At 38.2% G+C, this 21,761-nt stretch overlaps 1 protein-coding gene across 3 annotated transcripts in view; it reads left to right on the top strand.

Moving 5' to 3' along the window:
• Nucleotides 1-21,761, top strand: part of GMDS (GDP-mannose 4,6-dehydratase) — a 409,191-nt gene that overhangs the window by 46,974 nt on the left and 340,456 nt on the right. For all 3 annotated transcript variants that reach the window (XM_059853649.1, XM_059853638.1, XM_059853660.1), the window contains exons 2-3: nucleotides 14,244-14,288; nucleotides 18,261-18,348. In XM_059853649.1, coding sequence (XP_059709632.1) covers nucleotides 14,244-14,288; nucleotides 18,261-18,348 — 133 coding nt within the window. The remainder of the gene's footprint in view (nucleotides 1-14,243; nucleotides 14,289-18,260; nucleotides 18,349-21,761) is intronic.

The raw sequence follows: 21,761 nt of genomic DNA, 5'->3' as shown, positions 1-21,761 counted from the left end.
AGTAATTTGACTTACAGTGCTACTGAAGGATTCAATGGTGTGCTAGCTTCACATTATACTTTGAAATACAAAGGAAAGACTTGATTACTTTATGTGAAAGGATTTTTTTTTTTTTTTTTTGCTTGGACTCAACCTCCTGTGATTAAGTCTTAAGGCTTCCTCTAATCTGAAGGATTGCATTTCCTTAACTAGAAAGGGAAAGACACATATTAATTATGCTGAACTGAAATGTTTCTGAGGAAGTACTTGGTACTGTCCTTATGATAGCTGTTATTGCTGGTAAGCATTAAAAAATTACTTTTCTTCAGTCTGAAGGATTGTATTTGTATTAATTATATTGTATTATACTGTGTAGTTCATAGCTGTTCATGAGGTTTGGGGATAAGAGCCTTTTTGTATGCTTTTAAAAACAAAGCATAGTTCCCCTTCCTTTTGTGCAATATATGTGAAGTAAAATTAAGCTGAATAGTGGATACCATAACCTTTATATCCCTGATGATCCACTTTGAAGTATTTCTCCACTCTTTCTGTCCACACAAACTATGACACCCTGAAGCTTGAAGAATTAGAACAGTTCTAAGACATTCCTGTTCAGGGTCTGGCATACTTGAATTTCTCTCTGTTGCTTGTCACCTTTTACTCATAACTTGCAGTCTTTCTATGTGTGATAAGCAAGGTCCATAACAAATTTATTTTTACTGGCATAAGAAATGTAGTTCACCATAACATATATAGCTACAGAGATATATAAATTCTAGCTGGCTTATTTTTTAAGCATTCCCAATTCATGGGAAAGTTGCTCAAAAGAGAGTTAAAAAGAACTATCTTTTCTTAAGAAATAATGATGAAAACCCTCTGAAAATGTTGCAATATTCCTTTTTTGGCTAGATCTCCAGATGGAGAAAAGAAGCGGGGAAGATTGCTTTAGACAGAAAGCTTAATTTTTTAGCCTAGTTATTGTGTGCCTGGTGATATCAAGAGGAAATAATTTTATAAGGGAGAAGGCCAGAAAAAGAAGTGATGAGATGCAATAGACTGTCTTGCCAGCTGTTCCACAATGTACTTGATGATTGCTGACAGGGAGGCTGAAGGTTTCTTTCTGAGCCTTTCAGCTGCTATAGTGCTGTTTGCTGAGGTCTGTCTTTGTTTCCGTCTCTCTCTATAAAGTGTTATTGATATCAGTAAAAAGTTATCCGTTAAAATGATGAACTGGTTGAAAATGGTTCCACAAAACAATGTCAGTGATCAGTTAACTGAATGATCCATGGTCAGTGGATCTGATAGAGATTGATGTTGCCTTAATCGCTTCTCCATTTTTCAGTCAAGCTTTTCTTATGGATTTCAGCAAACCTTTTCAATTCAGAATGTGTTGGTGCAGCCACCACATGGTTTCCAGTAATCTTAACATCAGTATGTTCATTCTTGTTCTGTAAAACCATATTTGAATATTCCATTTATCAATATTTCTGCAGTTAAAAAAGCCTTTCCCCTTTTCCTTCTTCTCACAATAGGGTAAGTTTGCCTAAAAATTTCTGCTGGGACTTGTGCTTATATCTGTGTTTTAGTCAGTTTCATGCCTGATATTTATTTTCAGGACTGTTTGGATATGTTGCTATAGTGTTTTATAAGCAACATTATGCATAATCATTCATCTTATGCTTTGGCAAAAAAGGCTTCAAACCAAGTTCAAGTGGATTGGATGAGATCAAACAAAAATTATGCCAGAGGCAAAAGTCAAGGCCCCAAAGGACTGTTCTTTGCATGCTTTAAACTAGGAGGGACAATTTAACTAAACCTCTACCTCTTGTTACCTGGCATTTTTAGAGTTTTAGTCCTTTACAAGAGAATGACACAGCACTTGTGGAATCTACTTTGAAATTTGCACTTTAACTGCATGGCATCAACAAGAGCAATTTGTTTTATTCAGCCTTGCTATGCATTATAGGGAAAGACAGACAATTTCTTTCCGTGTCTTGCAGTACTAGTCTAGCTAGTTGTATTGCAGAATGCATTTTTATTAGGCTTTTCCTCAAGCTGTGAAAAAACATAGGCCAAGTAAAGAACTGCCTTATGGAGATGCTCTTAACCTTGTTATTAACTTCTATGACTTTAGGAAAGCAGAGATACATGGAGATAGAGAGGATTGTAAAGTAGAGTGCCTAAAACATAGATGTTCTGTTTGTTTTTCCTGTGGACATCTGGGAGAGCTAGTCCCTGCATTCCTGGCCACCTTCTACAGAATGTCATTAGGATCATGGTGCTCCAACTTCTCCCAGTTTGGTGTGAAAAGTTAAATATAATTGAAGTGAGTGTTTGCAAATCACTACCTTCCCCGAAAGGAGGAAGGAAGAAGTATGATACTGTACAATCATTGTGATTCTACATCAGTGAAGCATAGTACAGTTAAGCCATCGAGGGCACGGGGTGATCCAGTGGGATCACATGCTTATTTCCGTGTGTCCTTAAAGGAAAACTGAATTGTCATAGGTCTGAAAGGCACTTGAGTTCACACTTGAAATGTTTGCACTCAAATGATTCCAGATGCTGTTCAAGAGCTAGTGGTGAGCCTAGCTACTTCTTTTACCTAAAAAAAATGCTAAGAAAACTGTTTTTTGCAAGATGACATAAAATACTCTTTACTTGATGAGATATGGTCATCTTCAATGTACCATGTGTGTGTTACCATGGGTGCATGGAGAGGAAAAGAAAAGTTTGGCATTCTAGTAGTATGAAATTCATTAAAAATAGGTAAATGGGTATCTGGCACCTGCATCTTTGGGGAAATAGTTTTAAAAAGGGTTGTGGGATATAGCATTCATTATCTGAATAGATCAGCACTGCAATGACAATTTTGCCTTTCCTACATGCCACCTGGAGGATAACAAGCTCAATCAAGCTCAAAATTGCATCCCAGCAATTTTGGAAAAATTTTTGTTACACTTCAGCAGGATGAGCACCTCTCTATTCACTCCCTCCCTGGGACCCCTGCTATTCACCTTCTGATGCAAGCTTTAGTCACTTGATGGCTGAATGCCAGGTTGAGGTTGTCCTACAGAAGTACATGGGAAAATTCAGAAGTGCTTCCTTTGAAGTTGAACATTCCTTCATGTAAACCTTTGTCTTGAGTAAAACAAATATCTGGGGGGCAGAGAGGGGAAAGTGGAATGCATATGCATCTAAAACCATTGTATGGTTTAGAAAAAAACTTTCTAGAATATCTAGAAAAGTTTGTTTCCCTCACAGATAATCCAGATACATGTGGAATGTTTGAATTACAATGAGTAGGTATCCTGCTATAAGGAGCAGCTTTGCACTAGCAAGCATCCTTTGCACCCGTTGGTTTGCCAAGTTCTTGGAGAAACAAAGCAGTATTGACAAACTAGATGTGTAAACATGAAGCCACAGTTTTTCTTTGGAAGTCTGCCATGAGAGCATTGTGTGTGTGGCTGGAGGAGTGCCTGTGCCCATGGATGGTCTGTGGACAGCAGATGGCACAGATTACAGCTGCACTGATCGCAGTCCTGAGTGAATGGGACACAGTGCTGTGTGTCAGCCAGCATGACTGACCTCTGGGAGACAGGGAGAGAAGGGATGTGCCTGTGATGCCTTAGATCATGCTGGGGGGGTGGGTTTGCCATTAACTCAAAGCAGTTTGTTGTCAACTTCTTTGTGGGTGGAGGTAAGTCACATGGCTTCCCCCAAGGTGCCTCCTGGTGCCATGTCATCTGGGCAGTTTTCTGTTTGTTGTGTGCATCCACTGCTTGCCAACATGTTCACTGCACAAAAGCATTCGGTCATACTTTTGAGGCCTTGTTCAGGTGCCTTTTCTGATGCGCCAAATAAATGCACTCAGCTGCTGAAGAGTAGGGATGCTCATTTAAAAGGTACTTTGTCCTGTAGAGTTTGATCAGGGCACAAGTTGTAAAATCAGGTAACGAGTCAAGATGCCTCTTCAAGCTTTCTAAATAACAGATAACCCTTAAGGGGAAGAACGTGAGGGAAATAGATGATGCTCCTTCTCTTGGAGTGAGGCAGAGGGACAAGACAGATGGTTTGATGCAGAGTAGCTTACTTGATGTGGGGATATAGAACTCCTTAAGCACTGCTCAAATGTATTTGTGATGTAATCCAGTATGGAAGCTTCCTTTTCTGTTGACTTGGAGCACATTGTAGTGATTCAGTGATAGGCATGTAAGAAGATTCATATGGTGTCAGGTGCTATTTGTTGTCCTTCTTTGATGGAGGTGTTGCCTCAGCTCAGGCAAAAGCCAGATGGTAGATGCAAATATGAAACGTGAAGTCTATTCCAACTAGCTGTATGGTGGTGTTGGTCTGCAATTCTTAACAGCGTTAAAAGGAGGACCTGTGTATTTAATGGTAGGAAAATTAATTATGTATATACATCTGGTCATCTTCTAATAGTGTATTCTTCAAAGATATGGACTGTTTTGGGTCCCTGTGTTTCTGAAAATGAGGCCCCCTCACACTTTGTCATGTTTACATTCCATTTTTAGCAAAATCAAGAGTTCTCTTACTGGGTGGTAGGGAAATTTTAAGTGTTTCTTATAAAAAGATAGGGTTGCCATTTTTGAGTGGTAGTGACTTTGTAATAAAAAAGTAGATACTATTTTCTTCATGTTGGCCTTTTTTGCAAAACCTGCTGTGTTTGTTCAGTTAAAGCATACCCTTATGTCCCTTGGCAATTAAAGAATTTATGAATTTCAAAGAAATAACACTGTGATCCTGTGGTGTTTGGCTTTTGGTAGGAGTAAATGGAACAGAACAGTTTACAAAGTTAGTGAGACAGGGAGGTTTCTGTAGAATTTCCTGTAGTTCCTAGGGTGCAAAACCATTCAAATGAACTGCAAAGAAACCTTGAGATTAGAGGAAATCACTATGAATACAGAAAAAATTGTTTAAAATGTGTCCTGTGTACTCCACTTCTCCACAGTCGACAAAGACAGTTAAATTTAACTAGGTTTTTGTGCAATAGTAAATTAAAGAAGCTTGTTTGTGTCAAGGTCTTGAAAATAATCTGTTTTGATGCTTCTTGAAAGCTCCTTCATTAAATAGTTTTTCTGTTTTCCGAGATCTGTGCAAAACTGCCTAATTCATTGTAACAAGACTGATGGGGAAATATTTAAACTGTTGTTTAAAATGTGGAAATGTTTAAACTATTTGAAGAGCTGCTTTACCTTGATCTTGCTCTGTCCTTACCTTAATTAGTAAGCTGTTTATGAAAACTACCTTGCTGAAAGAATTCTTTTGATTACTGCACTTGAAGATGATGCAAAGGATTTTTGCTAACTCAGTCTGCAGGTGATTTTTAATACTGTATGAATTGAAGGAATTGGTGTTTTGCTGGTGGTTTCGTGGTAGTTGTCTATTCCAAATCCTGCTCCTGACAGATGGGATCAGCAAATGGGATTGCTTGCTTTCCTTTTCTAGTTCCCTTAGACAAGAACCTTGGCACTTAATGAAACTGGGTGGGTTTTTTCCCCCCTTTTGAAGCTGACAAGGGAAAGCTGTGAAGTTGGGTACACAAGGCATTGTATGGTATCTGTAAATATAAGGACGACCTTCTGCAACCTTCTCTGAAAAAACACTGCATCCTTTTGCTATCGCCCAGATAATCCTTATCCTGCTTGGCTTCTTGCCACCAGGAAGCTCAGTCCATGTGGCATCAGAGCCCTTGATTAGCAAGAGCAGCCATGTGGAACAGAGGTATTGAGTCCAATGTCTAACTTCAGTCAATTTATATTTCAGTGTTTCGAACACGAGTGCAGCTTTTACATAGTTAAGCATCTTCAGTAAGGGTTGTCTTTGCTTGGAGAGGAAGGTAAGCACTGTCTGAATGAATACTTCTGCTCATTCAAGGATGTTTTACTACAGAGTTAATGTTTATTTGCAGTTGTAGTATGGAACATGCATAGTGTGTTAAAAAAAAGCCCAAAACCCAAGTAAATCCTAAACTGTAAAAACCCCAAAACCTTAGAAGCATATTTACTCTCTCTTAAAAAATCCAACAAATATGAAACTGCTCCTTGGCATAATAAAAAGATTTTGCAAAACATGGAATTCTGGCAAGTGTTACCTTTGGAAAAAGTATTCAAATCTTTGTAGACCATGTGTCTTTGACTTCCTATTTGTTTTTCTACTTTTTTTTTTTTTTTGGTAGGACAATGTTTTGGAAGGCATAAGAAGAACTTGTTGTCTTAAGAGTCTTATAATTTTAATTTTTTGCCTTTTTTTTTCCAATGAACTAAAGCATGGATTTTTGCAGGGAGGACTCAAAATGCATAACATTCCTTTTGTGAGCAAGAATTGCATGTGGGTACAGTAGACTCTGAGGAACAACTCTTAAGAGTTCTTCTGCTAAATTTCTCCTCTGTTACTGTTTCTTCCATTTCTCCTGAACAAAAGGTGTTACAAATAGTTAAGTAAAGGCAGTAAATGAATATGTTACATTTTGGTCCAAATACTTATACTTTTCACAAGAATCTCACTTTGGCATTTCTGTAGGGTTTTTCTTGTTTGTTTGTTTTGAAATTTCAATCACATTTTTCCCTTTTTATTCTATTGCAGAAGTATTAGGAAGTTTATTTCTGTGATTGCTCTTTTGGTTCTTATTTTATCCCTTACTGGTGTAAAGAGAAATCTGAGCTGCCCAGAGCTCAGGGTGTTGATGACCACAATTAGGCTGTCTGGTCTCTTGGCTACTCTGAATCCACAACTCTCAAAAGTATTAGAGTCCATCTTTTAAAGACCTCTGCTGAAAATTGGGAAATTTGGGAATCTTGGGAAAAAAAAAGGTGGAAATTGCATAAATAAACAGAGTTACTGAAAAAAATTATTTATTCAGAAGATACCAGCACAGTAAAAACTGGGCTCAGACCATGCACATTGGGAGAGGCAATACCAAAGAGTTATGACAAGTTGTAAGGCAAGCTGTTTACTCCTAGAACTTGAAATGTCCAGAAACAGAGTATTTGCTCCCATGATCTGAAGATCACATCGCTGCAGGATCAGCACTTTTCTTCCACCTAAACAAATATTGCAAGACTGAGAACTGTTGAAATTATTACAAAAAGATCTTCCTGACTGGATTTTCAAATTTCTCACTATGCAAACATTTAAGAAAATAAGATTTGGGTTACTGTGCACTGCTTCCCTCCTCCAACTTGAATATGATTTCTTGTTTGATGTTTTCCTGTAAATAAACCACATTTCAGACAAAACTACAGTGTCCATCTGTAAAACTCAGTACATAAGAGTTAATTAAAAAGCTTTTTCCTGGTCTACACTCATTTACTTCTCTTATATTAGGTTTGATCTCATGCAAACAAGATAGCAAGTGAGGTGTTTATTTTGTTTTGTCTCAAATAACTGACCTTGCACTCTGTTAGGAAACATCTTGGGCTAAACTTAAGGTAGCAAACTCAGGAGGTGAGCAGGAGTGGATAAAGCCTGCTTGAGGCATCAGCCTGAGAGGCTGGTGCTACTGTGCTGAAAGCAGCTTTAACCTCAGCAGCTGCATTAAGCTGCTGCAGAAAGGATAAAAAGAAAGAAAGAAAAAAAAAATTGGCTCTGTCTAGGACAGAGATGAGTCCAATATTTCTGGTAGGATGTGTGTTGAGCTGTGGTCATAAGTTCAGGTGGCCTCCCCAAATTACAGTGATAGCCATGTTACTGCTGCTGTTTTTGGTTTTCCACTGTAGGATGTTAAAGGTGGCATGCCAAGATGTCATATTTTTCCTCCTGGTGTCACTTCACACAATTACTCATTTCCTTTAAACATAAAAGACACAGAATTCCTTCTGAACCCAAAATTTCAGAGCTTTATGGATTTTTACTGTGACAATCCTGAATTATGGAATTTTGATGTCAAAGTTATTTTTTGGGGGACAGAGCCTGCAGCTTAGTCCTGGGTTTTGTGGTTTCTTTGCTCTCTGCAGTAGGTTTTGTGAGTTTGGGTTTCCACTGGGTAGTGTTTGAGATGACTTTGCATTTGTTGCATATTGAGGAGGTTCCCCCTGTGTCGCTGTGAGTCACTTAATGGGGCTGTTGGCTTAGTCTGGATACTCAAGGACAAAGCAGGTCCAAAAAGCTCATTGCTGCTGCTGATTGGAGCTGCTCTTGCTATTTTGGAAAGCTGAAAGACCATCTGATACCAGTACCTTTCTGAAAGCAGGAGGAAATGAGGATGGGCAAAACAATAATCTTGTGGCTTTTAAAACTGTTACGGGTTTCCCATTACGTACACAGAAGTTTTAATTTGCATCTGGAGTGTTGCCCATATGATTTACATTTCCATGTTTATAGACACAATCTTCTAATCCCTATGCTTTCACTAGTGAGACAGAAAAGTATAGCTAGTTTTCTTTCACATTCAGAGTTCCTAACTGCTTTGGTTTATATTAGTGTACTAATAGATTAGTATGCAATACTAGACATTCGTATTTGAAGAAAAAGCTAAGGTTTTGTGGCTCATAACTTTGATAAGCTTTAGAAGGCTCTCTACTGAGACTACTCTTCTTTTTATTAATAGTTCTTTGGATAGGTCTGAGAGCAAGCAGTTAGAGTATCTTGATGCCTGAATGTTTAGGGGCATGATTTTTTTTTTTTTTTTTTCTAAAAAGCTTTCAAGCACCTGACTGTCATCACAGGCAAATTTGTGGTGTGCTTGGACACAACAGGCTATGTGCTACAGGTTCCTGCAATCAGGAAAAAAGCTTATATACTCAGTTTGTTGGTATAATTTGTTTTTCCCAAGCTGAGATGTTGGGGGGAGGTTTGTGTGATAGATATAAGCTGTTTGGTTCTTGTAGTATATCATACTGGTTTAGACTAAAGGTTTTATGTATTTAAATACCAGCACTTAAAAAAACCAGCACCATTTAGCTGACATACCTTACTGTTGTTGGCTTAAGTTAAGCCAAACGGGTTGGTAGAGAGCAAACTTGAATTATAGAAGTTTATTCTGTTCATGTCAGCCTTAGAGTGGTGCAAGGCTTGCTCTTGAAATGAGGGATCTGTGTTGAGGTTCACAGTAGAATAGCTATAAATATTGATGATGTGTGAGTAATGTTTTAGATAAAGACAATTGGAGGGAGGGAGAAAGGAAGAGTATGTTGGTCTTTTCTGTAACTGCAGTTGCAGCTCTTAATAGAACTTAATAGTTGAGCAGTGGAATAGTGTGTGAGGTCAGATGGAGCTCAGACTAGGAAATAACACAGTGATTCATTTTTCCAAAGCAACTTTGCTTTTCTTTTGCCTTTAAACAAAACTTAATCGGAAAAGAAAAGAGTAGTGTAAGTGGAATGCTTTCCTTGTTGAGAACTTTTTCTCCTGCTTAATTTTATTTAGTTGCACTGCAGTTAATGAATTGCAAAAATCTTTGATTAATTGGACAATCTTTTAAAACAAAGATTTTTTTTTTTTTTACATTTACTGCCTTCTGAGTTTTTCTTTTGACAGCAGGAACAAAAGGACACTTGTTTTTATATTCTTTCTTGGCCAGAATACAAATCAAAATAGCAAAATAACTACTGCATTTAGAGGGTGGCAGCTTTAATAAATCAGTTAAATACTTCAGAGTTCATAGTTCTTCCTGTTTTCAGTATGAGGAATTTTTTATGAATGCTTTAATGCTTTACCTCGATTATCACCTTGAAGATTTGAGACAAAGTATAGCACTGTTCTTTTTATAGTATCTGCAAAAAATTACTGATTTCCTCTGTAAATCACTGAAAATTATTAGAAGTATGCATTTTTCAACAAAAATAACTTTTCGCTTTATTGCTGTCATGGATTTTTTTGTTTTTAAGGAAGACTGCTCTAGAGTGCTATGAACAAATGAATGGTTGCTACAGACTGCTATTACAATCAGTTGGATGTTGCTTTAGAGTGGTGTGTATCTCCTGCCCCAAAGGATCTGTCACCATACTCCAGTTCAATAAGTCTCTGAAAAAGCATTAGCTTCTAGCTGTGCAAAAGTTTAAAAGTTGATGAACCAACAATTTATTGTGCAAGGCCACCAGTGGCACTGCTTCTGTAGATTTTTGTGGGGGGATGGATTATTCATTCCAACAAGGCTAAGTGAAAATTGTGACTCTGTACTGTTTCTTATGTTGTTGCAGAAAGATGCTTTCAGGAAATAAAACCCGTGTCCTTTGGATGAAAGTGTTCCCTCTTTTTTCCATGGGCTTTCCCCCAAACAGATTAATTGAACCTGCCAAAATTTAACTTCAGCAGAGCACAACTATAGTTTGTAGCTCAAAAGGAATAGAGAACTGCTAAGAATGGCCTTGATAATTGACATTTAGCTTGAATTTCCACAAACTCACCTTTGCAGTTATTCCTAAGGGCACAGCACTAGCCTCAATCACTTTTGAATTTTATAAATATAAGCATCTTTGATCTCTTCTGTGGTATGTGGAAAACCATTACACATTTTTTTCAAAGGTATAATGAATTCTGAATACTTGATACACTGTGGGGTGTTTCTTTTCAAATGTTTATATTTCTCTCCCACAACTGAGAGCCCTTTCTCCTTAATGGTAGGGTCATAATACACTTGCTTCATTTATGTTAGGTCTTTAATTCTTTTTCCCTCCTTCTGAAAAAGCACTCTGTATACTTCTTCTGGAACCCTAGGAGTAGTAATAAAATAACTCTATACCTCCTCCTCCTCTCGATCTTTTTCCCTTAATCTCTTTTCCCTTGTTTCTTCATCCAACTAGTACTTCCACTCCTCTTTGTTAGCAGAGAGGAGCTGTGGGGAAGAGGGAGTCTTCTGGAATAAGAATGCTCAGGCATTATCTAATTCTTGAATCCAAGAGCTCTGTGGATGGGTGTTGGAGCTGGCCAGATCAAAGAAAGAGGATGAAGATGGCTTGCATGTCAGAGTGCTTCTACAGCCTTCTCTGGATGTGTCAATATAAATCCCAAATTAGTTCATGGCAAATGGAACTTGACTGTGTAAAACAGTGCAAAATAAAGAAAGGAGGTTGGATTGCTAAACAGGTTATTGAGTTACACTTGTTTTCAGTTTTCTGTATAAATTATCCTGTTATTTGCTCATGGATCAAGTCAAACTTGATACTGTTTTTATTCTAGATGATTTTGGCAAAGCACTGTCTAACTCATTTGTCTCAATTTCTTCACCATGTTAGAAGTTTTTCTTTGATAGTGTGTCAGACCTTATTGAAGTTTTTGACATTTACTACTGTATTAAATATAAAATATTGCATCCTAAAGTTGTCTCATGCTAGTTTTATATGGCTGTTTTCTTTTGTCTGGGAATTTTACAGACATGTTGTAAGGCAGCTGCAGTTGGAAACCTGCTGTTGTGCCTTGGAAGCCAGCTGAAGTATCATTCTTTGTATGAGCTTTCAAACTAGTATTTGGCTGAAGACAGCACAGAAATTCAAGTCTGAGATGCCAGAGTGTGCTGATGAGGAACTGCTTTAACTGAGGTGGTTTATTTAGTCAGTCTTGTTAAACTGTTTTGATTGTTCAAGCTGATCTGACATATCTGTACGGAGCCAGGCCTCATTGTAATCCTACTTAAAGGCAGCCTGTAGGAACTTTTGTTCCAAAACTGTTTGTCCACAGACGGAGACCCGCTTCTATCTTCTGATATTTTGTTGATTTGTTGTAAACTAAATATCATTAGCTGCGTACTTTACACTGCAAAACTAAGCTCTCAAATGAAATATAATAGCATTTATATTATATAATAATTTAACACCTTGTTCCTTTAATCTGGTTCAGGGATTCCTGTATCTTGAAGACTGCAATATAAATGCAAATCAATAGCTTTGATAACAGAATTTTTTAATGTAATATATGTGTCTCCTATGGCTAAAGCTTTAAATCACTTTACAAAGCTTACTTATTATTATTTACTCCCTGACCTCATTAGGAGAAGATGGAAACTGTGCTGTCCTTACCAGCTGCAAACTCTTTGAGGCTTTGATGGCTGTTGTGATTGCCATTCCCACTGGCAGGCTGCTGTACTGAAAAGAAAAGGAAGGGAGCCGTGACCCCGGGGCCGCGTGCGATACGCTATCGCAGCGCAGGACAGCGCGGATCTGCGCTCTGTGTGATTACCAGACACCGAATCAGCTGCGCTGTGCCAGAGCCAGAAAGCAGGAGCTTTCACACTTGCTGCCTGTTTCCCACTCATTGTAAAGCCCTGCCCTATCACTTGATAGACCTGGAAAGGAAGCGCAGAGGAAGCAAGTGCCACTGCTGGTTCAAAATGTTCCAGGGTGACTGGAAACTTTGAGCAATGGCCTGGGTGAGAAGAACAAGACCTTATTGACAGGGTTCAATCCTAGCTAAGTCTGTTTCCCATCAACTTCCTAAGCAATCACAGCCTTTCTTTTTCCTCTCCTTTTCGCTCTCTGGGTCCCCCCTTTCACCTCCTTTTTTTATTTTATTTATAATTTTATGTTGTAGTGGACTGAGCAGCCAAGGAGAGTTTAGAAGTTTTACCCTCTCCACTAAATCCTGGAGGAATTGCTATTGAAAAAGATGACAAAAGCATTAAAGGTAGCTGTCATCTCCCCCCTTGCACCCACGTTTTTCCAGATTTTCCATCAAATATTCTTTGAATTTCCCCTTTCAGTAGGGCCTTGTTCTTATCATTTGATATACATATTCTTCCAGTGAAGCCATGGCACATGTGGTTTGTTATTTTCCTGATTAACTGGTGTCATAGACTGCTATTACAGGGCTATAGTCCTGGGGAGATCTGTGCACACGGGTGTACATGTAGTGCAAGGAAGATGGAAGCCGAAACTTTCTTGGTTTCAAGGCCTTTTAGACTGTGTGAGACTCTATGAAGCATTTGTACCATGAAGTAATTCCTTTTCTAATGCTGCACTTTTAAACATAGAGCAATGTGCCCCCTGTGCACTGTACTGTGCCATTTTGCATACCCAGGATTTTGCCATCAATGCAATAAGCAATTTCCCTTGGCAGTCCTGCTCCTGTAGGGCCTCCTAGTGCATCTAAAATTTCTTACTTGGATGTGTTATTCTTCTTAGGCTCTCTGTGAGGCCAAAAAAAAAAAAAAAAGTCATTTAATATGATGTAAAAGGAAGGTTTTTCTCTGGAGCAACATGCTTTTAAGAGATGATCAGAAAGAGATGTCTGTTTAGTTTTGCTTTTTAATGTCTCTGGCCATGATTATGACAGAGCAGATCCACCTATCAGAGTTTAAACCTGTAAGCATAGGTGGCATCTCATTGTTTTTATGGTCTTTTTGTAGCAAGTCATTTGGGTCTGGTGGAATACATTTGCATATTGAAGGAACAAGCAACTCAAGAAGTGAGTGGAAGCTGCAGACTTTAGGCATGGGTAATCATTGAGTTGGTTAGTGAGAACTCTTTTGGAGGGGTAAACTTTGCTGTGATGGTGTGTACACATTAATAAAGGTGTTATGACTTACTGGTTTTGGCAATCCTGGCAATATTCATGCCAGGAGAATCCTCTTATTTTAGGAATATGTGTGCTAGCACATGTTTTAAAGTATTTGCTTTTGAGGAGCTTAATAATTTAAGTTTGACGAGGATTTCACAGGAGGAAAAAAAAAAATAAAAACTAAAAACCCTTGAAATTAAATGACACAAATTCCCAACCTTCAATGATACATACTTAAGATCTGAAAGTGGTTTTTTATTATGTAGTTTAAATATAAGGTGTGCTAGGGATGTTTTTGAAAACTCTGTAGGTCAGGCAAGGCAGAATTATTGCTGCCTTCAGAAGCCTTGTAGAAGGAGTGCCTGGGCAAGGGAGATGCCAGTGTGACAAGGTGCTACAGAGGCATGTTGGTTTGCAGAGAATGCCAAGCTTGTACTATTTTTTTACATGTTTTTCCTTCCCTATCTCCAAAATAGTTCAAATTCAAAGACCGTGGTTAGGATATTTTAGAAAGACAGTCCCCAGGCACTTTATAATGGAACTTGGGAAGAGATTCAAGAGATGGGAATTCTCAACCAGCATTTGTAAGCAAGTCTTCTTAAAATATACTGCTTCATAGTCTAAAATTAACTAAAGAGAAACTGTGGTATTTTTAGGTTGGTGTATGAATCTGGAGAAATCAAAGTATAGGCTTGTTACCCAGTCTACTCACTACAAGTTTTTTCTTCCCTCTTTTGAGATCTTAACCAGTCCAAATCTCCCAGGCCTATTCACTGTGTTTCTAACATTTTCCTATATCTTGCTCTTCCCAGGATGGATCGTACTTGGCTGAGTTCCTGTTGGAAAAGGGCTATGAGGTGAGTGACTCGGTGACTGGCTGCAGGCTGATGGAGTCGTTTGGATGCTGCAGCCCCAGCCCGCTTCCTCTGCTCCTGTCCTTCTCTGTGTATGTTTTCCACTCCAGTCCTAGATAACAAATCAAAACTCCGGAGAGGAATGTGCAACATGGCCTGTAATCATGCCAGGTTATTGTACTATTTATCATCTAATGTCCACTGGTGGATTCCCTCTTCTCCTCAGGGTATAGCTGGTTTGCATGTTTCCCGCCAGCTCAGATAAGCAGTGACCTGTGTGAGCCAAAACTGTAAAGAATTAGGGCATAATTTATGATGCAGTGTACCACATAAAGGAATAAGAATCTCTTGTTTGTTCTCTTTCCCCACCTCTCTCCCCACAGTAAAGGCCCTTTTTCTGGCAGTTATATTTCAGCAATGAAAACCTTGTATTTTGCTTTCTCTGTTCAAAGAGAAAAAAAACAAACCCTGAAACAAAACCCAAATAACAAACCCCAAACAAGTTGTACTTTTGTGCAGTTACTTTCTACATTTTCTCTTGGATTAATTAATTATTGCTTAGCACAAGATTTTTGCTTTCTTTTTCCTTGAAATAAAGGGAGTCTGATTCCTTCTTGCTGCATAATTTTCCCTGGCAAAAATCACATTTCTTGTGGCCCAGCAAAGCAACAATCACATTGTAGCTATTGTTATGGTATGATCTGAGGGGTTTGAACTGATGTGGGCATAAATGTAAGAATATTTGCCTTCTTGATCATGGAAGATGCTTCTAAAGTGTATGACAATGGAAGGAGACGGGGTGGTCAAATTAATCTCCCCACAATGTAGTATTTTTTTGGAGTTTAGTAAAAGCTAGTGCTTGTTTTAATGTTGAATTTTATTACTTCTGTTGTAATACTGCTTCATAGCTTAGTGAAGTCTCTTCTCAGCCAGTCTGTGCTTCCCATACTTTTGTACTGGGTTAATCTTGCCTTGCTTATTCCATCCTTTCTTTTGCTTTGTTGATTAATTTGGTTATTGAAGTTGGGTTTTAAGTGTTGTAATTTGATTATTTTTTACTATTTTTCCATTCCATCTGGGGATGAGGGATATCATTGTGGTTGCTTTTGCTACTCTGAAGGCAAAAGCACATTCTCTCACAGTCCACAATGAAGTTGGGAAATGACAACAGCAAATGAAACCTAACTCTTTCAACAATACAAAGGTTGGTATAGTTAGGTAGAGTTCTTTCCTTCTGTTCTTCAGCTCTCCATTAATTTTTTGGAGTTCTTTCCTGTGCTCCCATTTAGGAACCTCTGTTCCCACATAACTGAATGCAAGCATGCCTAGGACAGCTGATTCCCTCCCTAATTGAGACGCTTCGTTCAACTTCCTTTTTTTTTTAAAATTTCAATGTGTTTGAAGATCTGACTCTTTTGAGAAAATTCCACTGATACATTCTTGACTAGATTAACCAGTCTGCACACATTTTGGCCTGTCACAGAGTTTGCATTTCACTTGCAATTCTCTGTCCCATGCAGACAAAGGTACCTTTCATCAGTTTTCTTACGGTAATATTGCTGTCATGGATTAAGCATTTGGCAGGTTTTCTTGCTCTTGTGTGTGCATACCAGAATAAGGAGTGGGAGAAAAAGAAAAAAAAAATAAATAAAACAAAACAACAAAAAGCAGGGTTCACATGTTTTTTTGTTATTGCTGGATGTAAGAGGCTCTCTGGATTTGTCTGTTTACTGACTCCTTTGAAGTTCTGGGGCAGGTGCATTTAGCACATCTCGTTGGTCAAAAGTTTGTATCTCAGTAATGAGCAGACACAAAGCTCTTGCAAGCCTAATCTTTCATCAAGCTTTTGAGCAGGCAAGATTTGACTTATTGGTCAACCATTCAGATGAACATGAATTTCAGCATGACTTTATTCAGTTATCTATCTCTGAATTCTCAAGAAGTCTCTCATTGGGACTTAAAGACAAAATATTTAATTTTGCTAGAAGAATCACAGAATAATTTAGGTTGGAAAATACCTCCAAGATCATCCAGTCCAATGGTTAACCCAACACTGCCAAGTCAACCACTAAACTGTCTTCCTAAATTCTAGATCTATTTGTCTCAAATACCTACAGGGTTGGTGACTCAACTGCTCCTCTGGGCAGCCTGTTCCAGTTCTTGACAACCCTTTCCATGAGTAAATTTTTTCCTAATATTTAATCTAAACCTCCTCTGTTTTTGAGAACCTCAGTTTGCTTCCTTCAGAATAATTAGTTACATGAAAACTGCAAAATCTGATATTTTACTCAACAAAGTAATAGTTTGTTTGAGTACTCAAAATATTTTCAGCATCATTTGTGCAAGTGAAGTCATTGTGAAAGTGAAGTTATTGTGAAAGAGTCTTTTTTTGAAAGTATTTCATTGTAAACTTGATATGCCTATAAATTATTCACACAATCTATAAAGAACTGTGTTGATAGGGCTTTTAATGACATGTTTTTTATAAAGTATCTTCATAAATCCATCATTTGCTGGAAATTTCTTTTGGGGGCACATTTCTCAGTGCCTCATTGATCCTGAAAGTGCAAATGTTTTATTCAGTTGTGGAAAGTCTAGTTTGAATTGTAGAACAAGGTATGTTGTGAGCAATCTGACAGGACACACAAGTGATTTTCTACAAGGAAATTGGCATAATAAATTTGACCTGTAAGTTGTAAAAATGAAGTTATTGAGCTCTTTCAAATCTTGCTGCCAAAATGTCATTCTTAAATCAGCAAACTGGTCTCAATCTGCAGTTGTGTGCACTTTTTCACTCAGTTAAATTTTGGACTTAGGTGAAATGAAAAACATTTTCTTTGTCAATACCCATAGCTTGTTGTATGTGTAAAACAAAAAATACCCAGACTAAACCAAAACTCTTAACACTGCCTGTTCCTGCTTCTATATTCCTGCAATTTAACATCAAGTGGGAGAGTAAAGAGATGGTTTGTTGAGGCTAAGTCTAGGATACATCAAAGTACAAGGGATCACTTTCAGAAATAAAAGCCAGGGAGAGGTGGGGGACAGTCAGATGCTGAAGTTTGATTCCACTAGTGCAAGCACAACTTCTGTAGCTGATAATCAAAGCTAGCATGAATTTTGGCAGCAAGCATCATGGGGCAGTCTTACAGGACAGGAGGAAACAGGGGCAATGTTTGAAAAATTTCTCTAATGTATTAGGCACAAAGGGTCTTTTCTTTAATGTTACTCAGAAGCAGCGTAGCTTTTTTTTCACCAGCTTATTTATCGTGGCAGGTTAAAGGAAATTCCCAACCTGGGTTTCATTCTTAGGCTTGTCTGTGTTTCTTGCAACCCACTGGAGAACAGTGACTCATGAGGTCTACAAAAGAGCACTGACTGTTCTGGCTGTTCTTCCACCACTCCAGAAAGAGAATGACAGCTCATTTTTAAAATACATTTGGGCCTTGCAGCTGCTGCTTCTTCTTTCCCTTTGTCTCCCTTCTTTCTACCCTTCTCCCCTCTCTGCCCACTCTGTCCTTTCCATAGCCCCATCTCCTGCTGTTGCTTTTTCTATGCCAGTCTCTGCCTCCAGACAGACTTCTGTTCAACCAAGGAGCAATGGTTTTCTTGGCACTCACACATTGCTTTTCCAACTCCAGTAATGTTGTCAAGCCTCACTCACTAGGAGATGGTGCACTGGGGCATTTCAGTGTGTTTTCTGTACTGTGTGTCATGTTTGGGCTGCTAGTGGTGTCAACAAGGGAGGAGGGGAAACCACTCAATGGTGCTAAAGTAAATATGACAGCACCCAACCTCATCTCCCAGCATCCTATTTGGGAATTGGATAACTATTCATCTTTAGGAATACAGATGAGCTCTGATTCCCTGATAAAAGGGTTAGACCCACGTACATGACAATTCTGAGTGATGGTAATGAACTCTCCTCTAATGTTTATACCACTTTTCCATTCTTTTTCCTTGTTCAATCCCCAGGTGCACGGCATTGTTCGTCGGTCCAGTTCTTTTAATACAGGCCGGATTGAACATCTCTATAAGAACCCACAGGCTCACATTGAAGGAAGTAAGGCTTTGCTTTTATATTTAAGGTGGTATATGTTACTTTTAATCTGGGCTGTTTGTTTGGTGGAGAAAGATCCCTGGGAACAGGAAGGGGGGAGTTGAGTTTTCTTCTGCTAGTGTTAGCTTGCTGCTCTGTCTCAGAAAGAAAAATTACCATTTTTCTCTGAAGAAGATGTGGCATGAAATATGGATACTCTTGTGTGTGTGAGTTTTCAAAAGTGGAAAACATGAGAGGAACCCAGGAAAGCGCTTTATGTTGTAAAGAAATGCTGCCATTGTTTAGAAATAGCTGGCAGTAGCAGCTAGAAAATGGCTGGGCCTGGAAAATGCTATGCGAGGTTAAAAATACTGAGATTTCAGAATAGTTAAACATGGGGTTTTTGAGGCAGTTATCTTAAGTACTCCACCTGTGTTTCCTCGTGAGCTCCATGGTGTCTGATGGAGGTGAAGGTTTGGAAAGTCTTGGAAGCCTGTATGAGAGCATGAATAAGATATGATCAGTTTTTAGTGATGATCAGAAGGTCCAAGGATTCATTCTTCTGAATTCCTGCACCCAAGGAAGGGAGTACCTGCTTTTACCTGAAGGAAAGGCATTTCTCTTGGAAATTTGCTGACAATTTACTGTGTTCTCAGTTATCAATGATAATCTGAAAAGTTGAAATTATTACCTTTAGTGTACACATGGCAAAAAAATTGTTTGCTTTATCTTAAAGGAAGTTAACTGGTCTCTTAACGAGAAACAGCTCAAATGTTGGATGACTCCAGCTCAGCAGAAGGATTGAGCACTTTAACAAGCACACGGTTCTCCATGATGTGTCTATTTTGCAGAGTTGTGAAAGCTGTCTTTAATAGTCCAGTTTAAGGTATTGTTAACAACAAGTATCTCCATGGTGTAAAAAAAAATCACGTCTCTGAAGTCTGCTTCACACCATGGTGAAACACAGCCTAATTTTATCAAGTTTAATATGTAATGCAACTTACAGCTTTCCTTTGGTTTTTGTTTGTAATTTTTATTTTAAAAATGCTTAATTTCTGGCGTGGTATTGCTCTGGTTAGTTACTACTTGCTGTACACTGCTCATTGAAGTCTTCTTTAAAGTATCAATTAAAGAATTGAACAAAATATCTTCATGAAGAATACTGAAACCTGTTTTTCTGTCAAGAACAATGTAAGAACTGTTTCCCATGACTTGCATTCTTGGCTCACAAGGTAGAATGAAGAAAATGAAATCTGACAGGAACCTGTGCATTGTGAGGACCATCTTGTGGTTATGAAAAGTGATTTGAGAAGACAATGTAGATTACAATAAATACATATACAAGCATTTAAGGAAAAGGATGGAAGGAAGAAAAGAGAAAGCAGATGGTAATTTTTCCCTCACTTCTTATCTAATTTTCCTTTAACTGAAGAATGTAGCCATATGAATGGGAGGAGAAGGAATTGGACTTGGAATCTCAGGAAAGGCTGCTCCATGGAAACTGTTTGAAAACAATGGGTTTCCAGGCAGTACTGTAGGAAGCAAAGAAGCAATAGTGGTTGATGTGAGCAAACCCTAATTTTATCTTTGCCACGTGTGTTTTTCCTGTGAGGAATCGATTGCATGTTGCAAGATGGTGCTCTTCATAGACAGTGAACCTCTTTGTATGAAAAAAGTAGGGAGCACAGGAAAGAAGACAAGGTGCATCCTAGAGCAAGCCCTCCACCTCTTGCTTGCTAAGGAAGTTTTAGATTGGATAATATTACTAAAGCCTAAAGGTTCTGAGATTTGATCTGTGCTTATTAATCTGCACCAAATAAACTCCATTTCTAGTAAGTCTTACTGCTTAGGCTTTCACTCTTGAGAGACCCTCTTTTTTCATGGCTTGGGAGGGAACATAGCTTCATTCCCTGCTCTCCTTCAGAAAGGCCATTTGGACCAGAAGCTTTGAAGACTTGATGGTAGACCAAAATAAGCACTCTCCTTGAAAGCATTCAATTTATGGTAATAATGGGTAATAGTGACCTTGTTTCCTGGGTCAGCCCAGCTGGCAGCCCACCTTCCCCTGGGAGGCTCTGAAACTGCTCTCTGGCCTGGGGGTCATGGCAGGAGTACATGTGTTTGGTGTGGGAAGAAGAGCAAAGGCTCTGGCATCTCTTTTCTGCATAGCATTACCTGTTTGGCCACAGTTTCAGAGTCTGAAGTCGCTTCAGAATGTCCTTTTCAACTGATGTTCATGTGAAAACAAATTTCAAGAATATACTATGGCTGAATTACTTTATCAACCTGAAGAAAATCATGCACATGTTAAATGGGAATGTACAGGGTTGAACATCTGAGAACTGTGTGATCTGTTAACTTCCTTGCTGTTTTATACTGTTAAAAAAAAAAAAAGAAAAAAAGAAAAACCTGAACCAGCATAAATAATAACAAAGTTCACATATCTCAACAGCAGTTAAAAATGGACTGTGGGTTCACATCTCTTGTAATAAGCCTGGTATCTCAGGACTAAAAAAGAAAAAATTAAAATTAAACTAAAATTTATATAAATATGGCAAGTAAACACTAACAGCTAATTCATCAATAGTAAAAACTTTTTATTGGAAAGATCTGTGAAAAGCGGCGTGGTTGTTTGATTTTTCAGTTTTGTTTTAAATAAGAGCAAAAAGAATATCTGTTTTGTGAATTTCACTTTTGCAATATCTTCTTGACAGGTCAGGGTCCGAAAACAAGGACAACTTGATAAACCATTGCAACTTGCACTTTGATTTTTGACCCGAGCTGGTTTCATACTCTTACGTTCTTTTGTAGTAAGAAACCGAAGTCTGGAAAGGATAAATAACATCTGTATCTAACCAATTTTGGGATTCTGATGTACAGCATCACAGACCATGTTTCGTTGGCAGTTAAATTGCTCTCTTAAATTCCCTTCCAGTGTGCATCTGTATTTTTTTAAATGGAAAACAATAGTAACAAATGCAGCAGGTTGTACTGAAATATTATCTAAATGTTCACCTAGTAGATACCTTACACATTTTTGTTGTGTTGTGAAATTACTCACAGTGAGAAACTAAAACATGTGCAACATTTTGGGAAGGAGAGGAAAGCCATTGATGGATGCTTAAGAAGTTATTAAGACATTTTTTAGTGAAAGACTGGAAGCCCCAACTAAAAAATGCCCTATTTTTCTGACTGGAGTTCTGTATCTGACATTGAACTTATTAATACAACCTGGGAAAATTAAGTGTAAGCTACTAAACAAATCATATAAATGTTGCTAAATATATAAGCATTAAATAAGATTACTGAAAAAAGAATCTGAAATGCTATTCATTACTCCTATGTGGAAATGTAGGTTAAAGCAAGGGAGAACAAAAACAAGCAAAACCAAGTTTAGCTGGTGATCTCTTGACTTTTTCCAATAAATGTTTACTCAG

Source organism: Haemorhous mexicanus, chromosome 1 (assembly GCF_027477595.1).
Source record: "Haemorhous mexicanus isolate bHaeMex1 chromosome 1, bHaeMex1.pri, whole genome shotgun sequence".
NCBI lineage: Eukaryota > Metazoa > Chordata > Aves > Passeriformes > Fringillidae > Haemorhous > Haemorhous mexicanus.
Note: the sequence above shows the minus strand (reverse complement) of the source record. Positions and strands in the feature narration are given on the sequence as shown.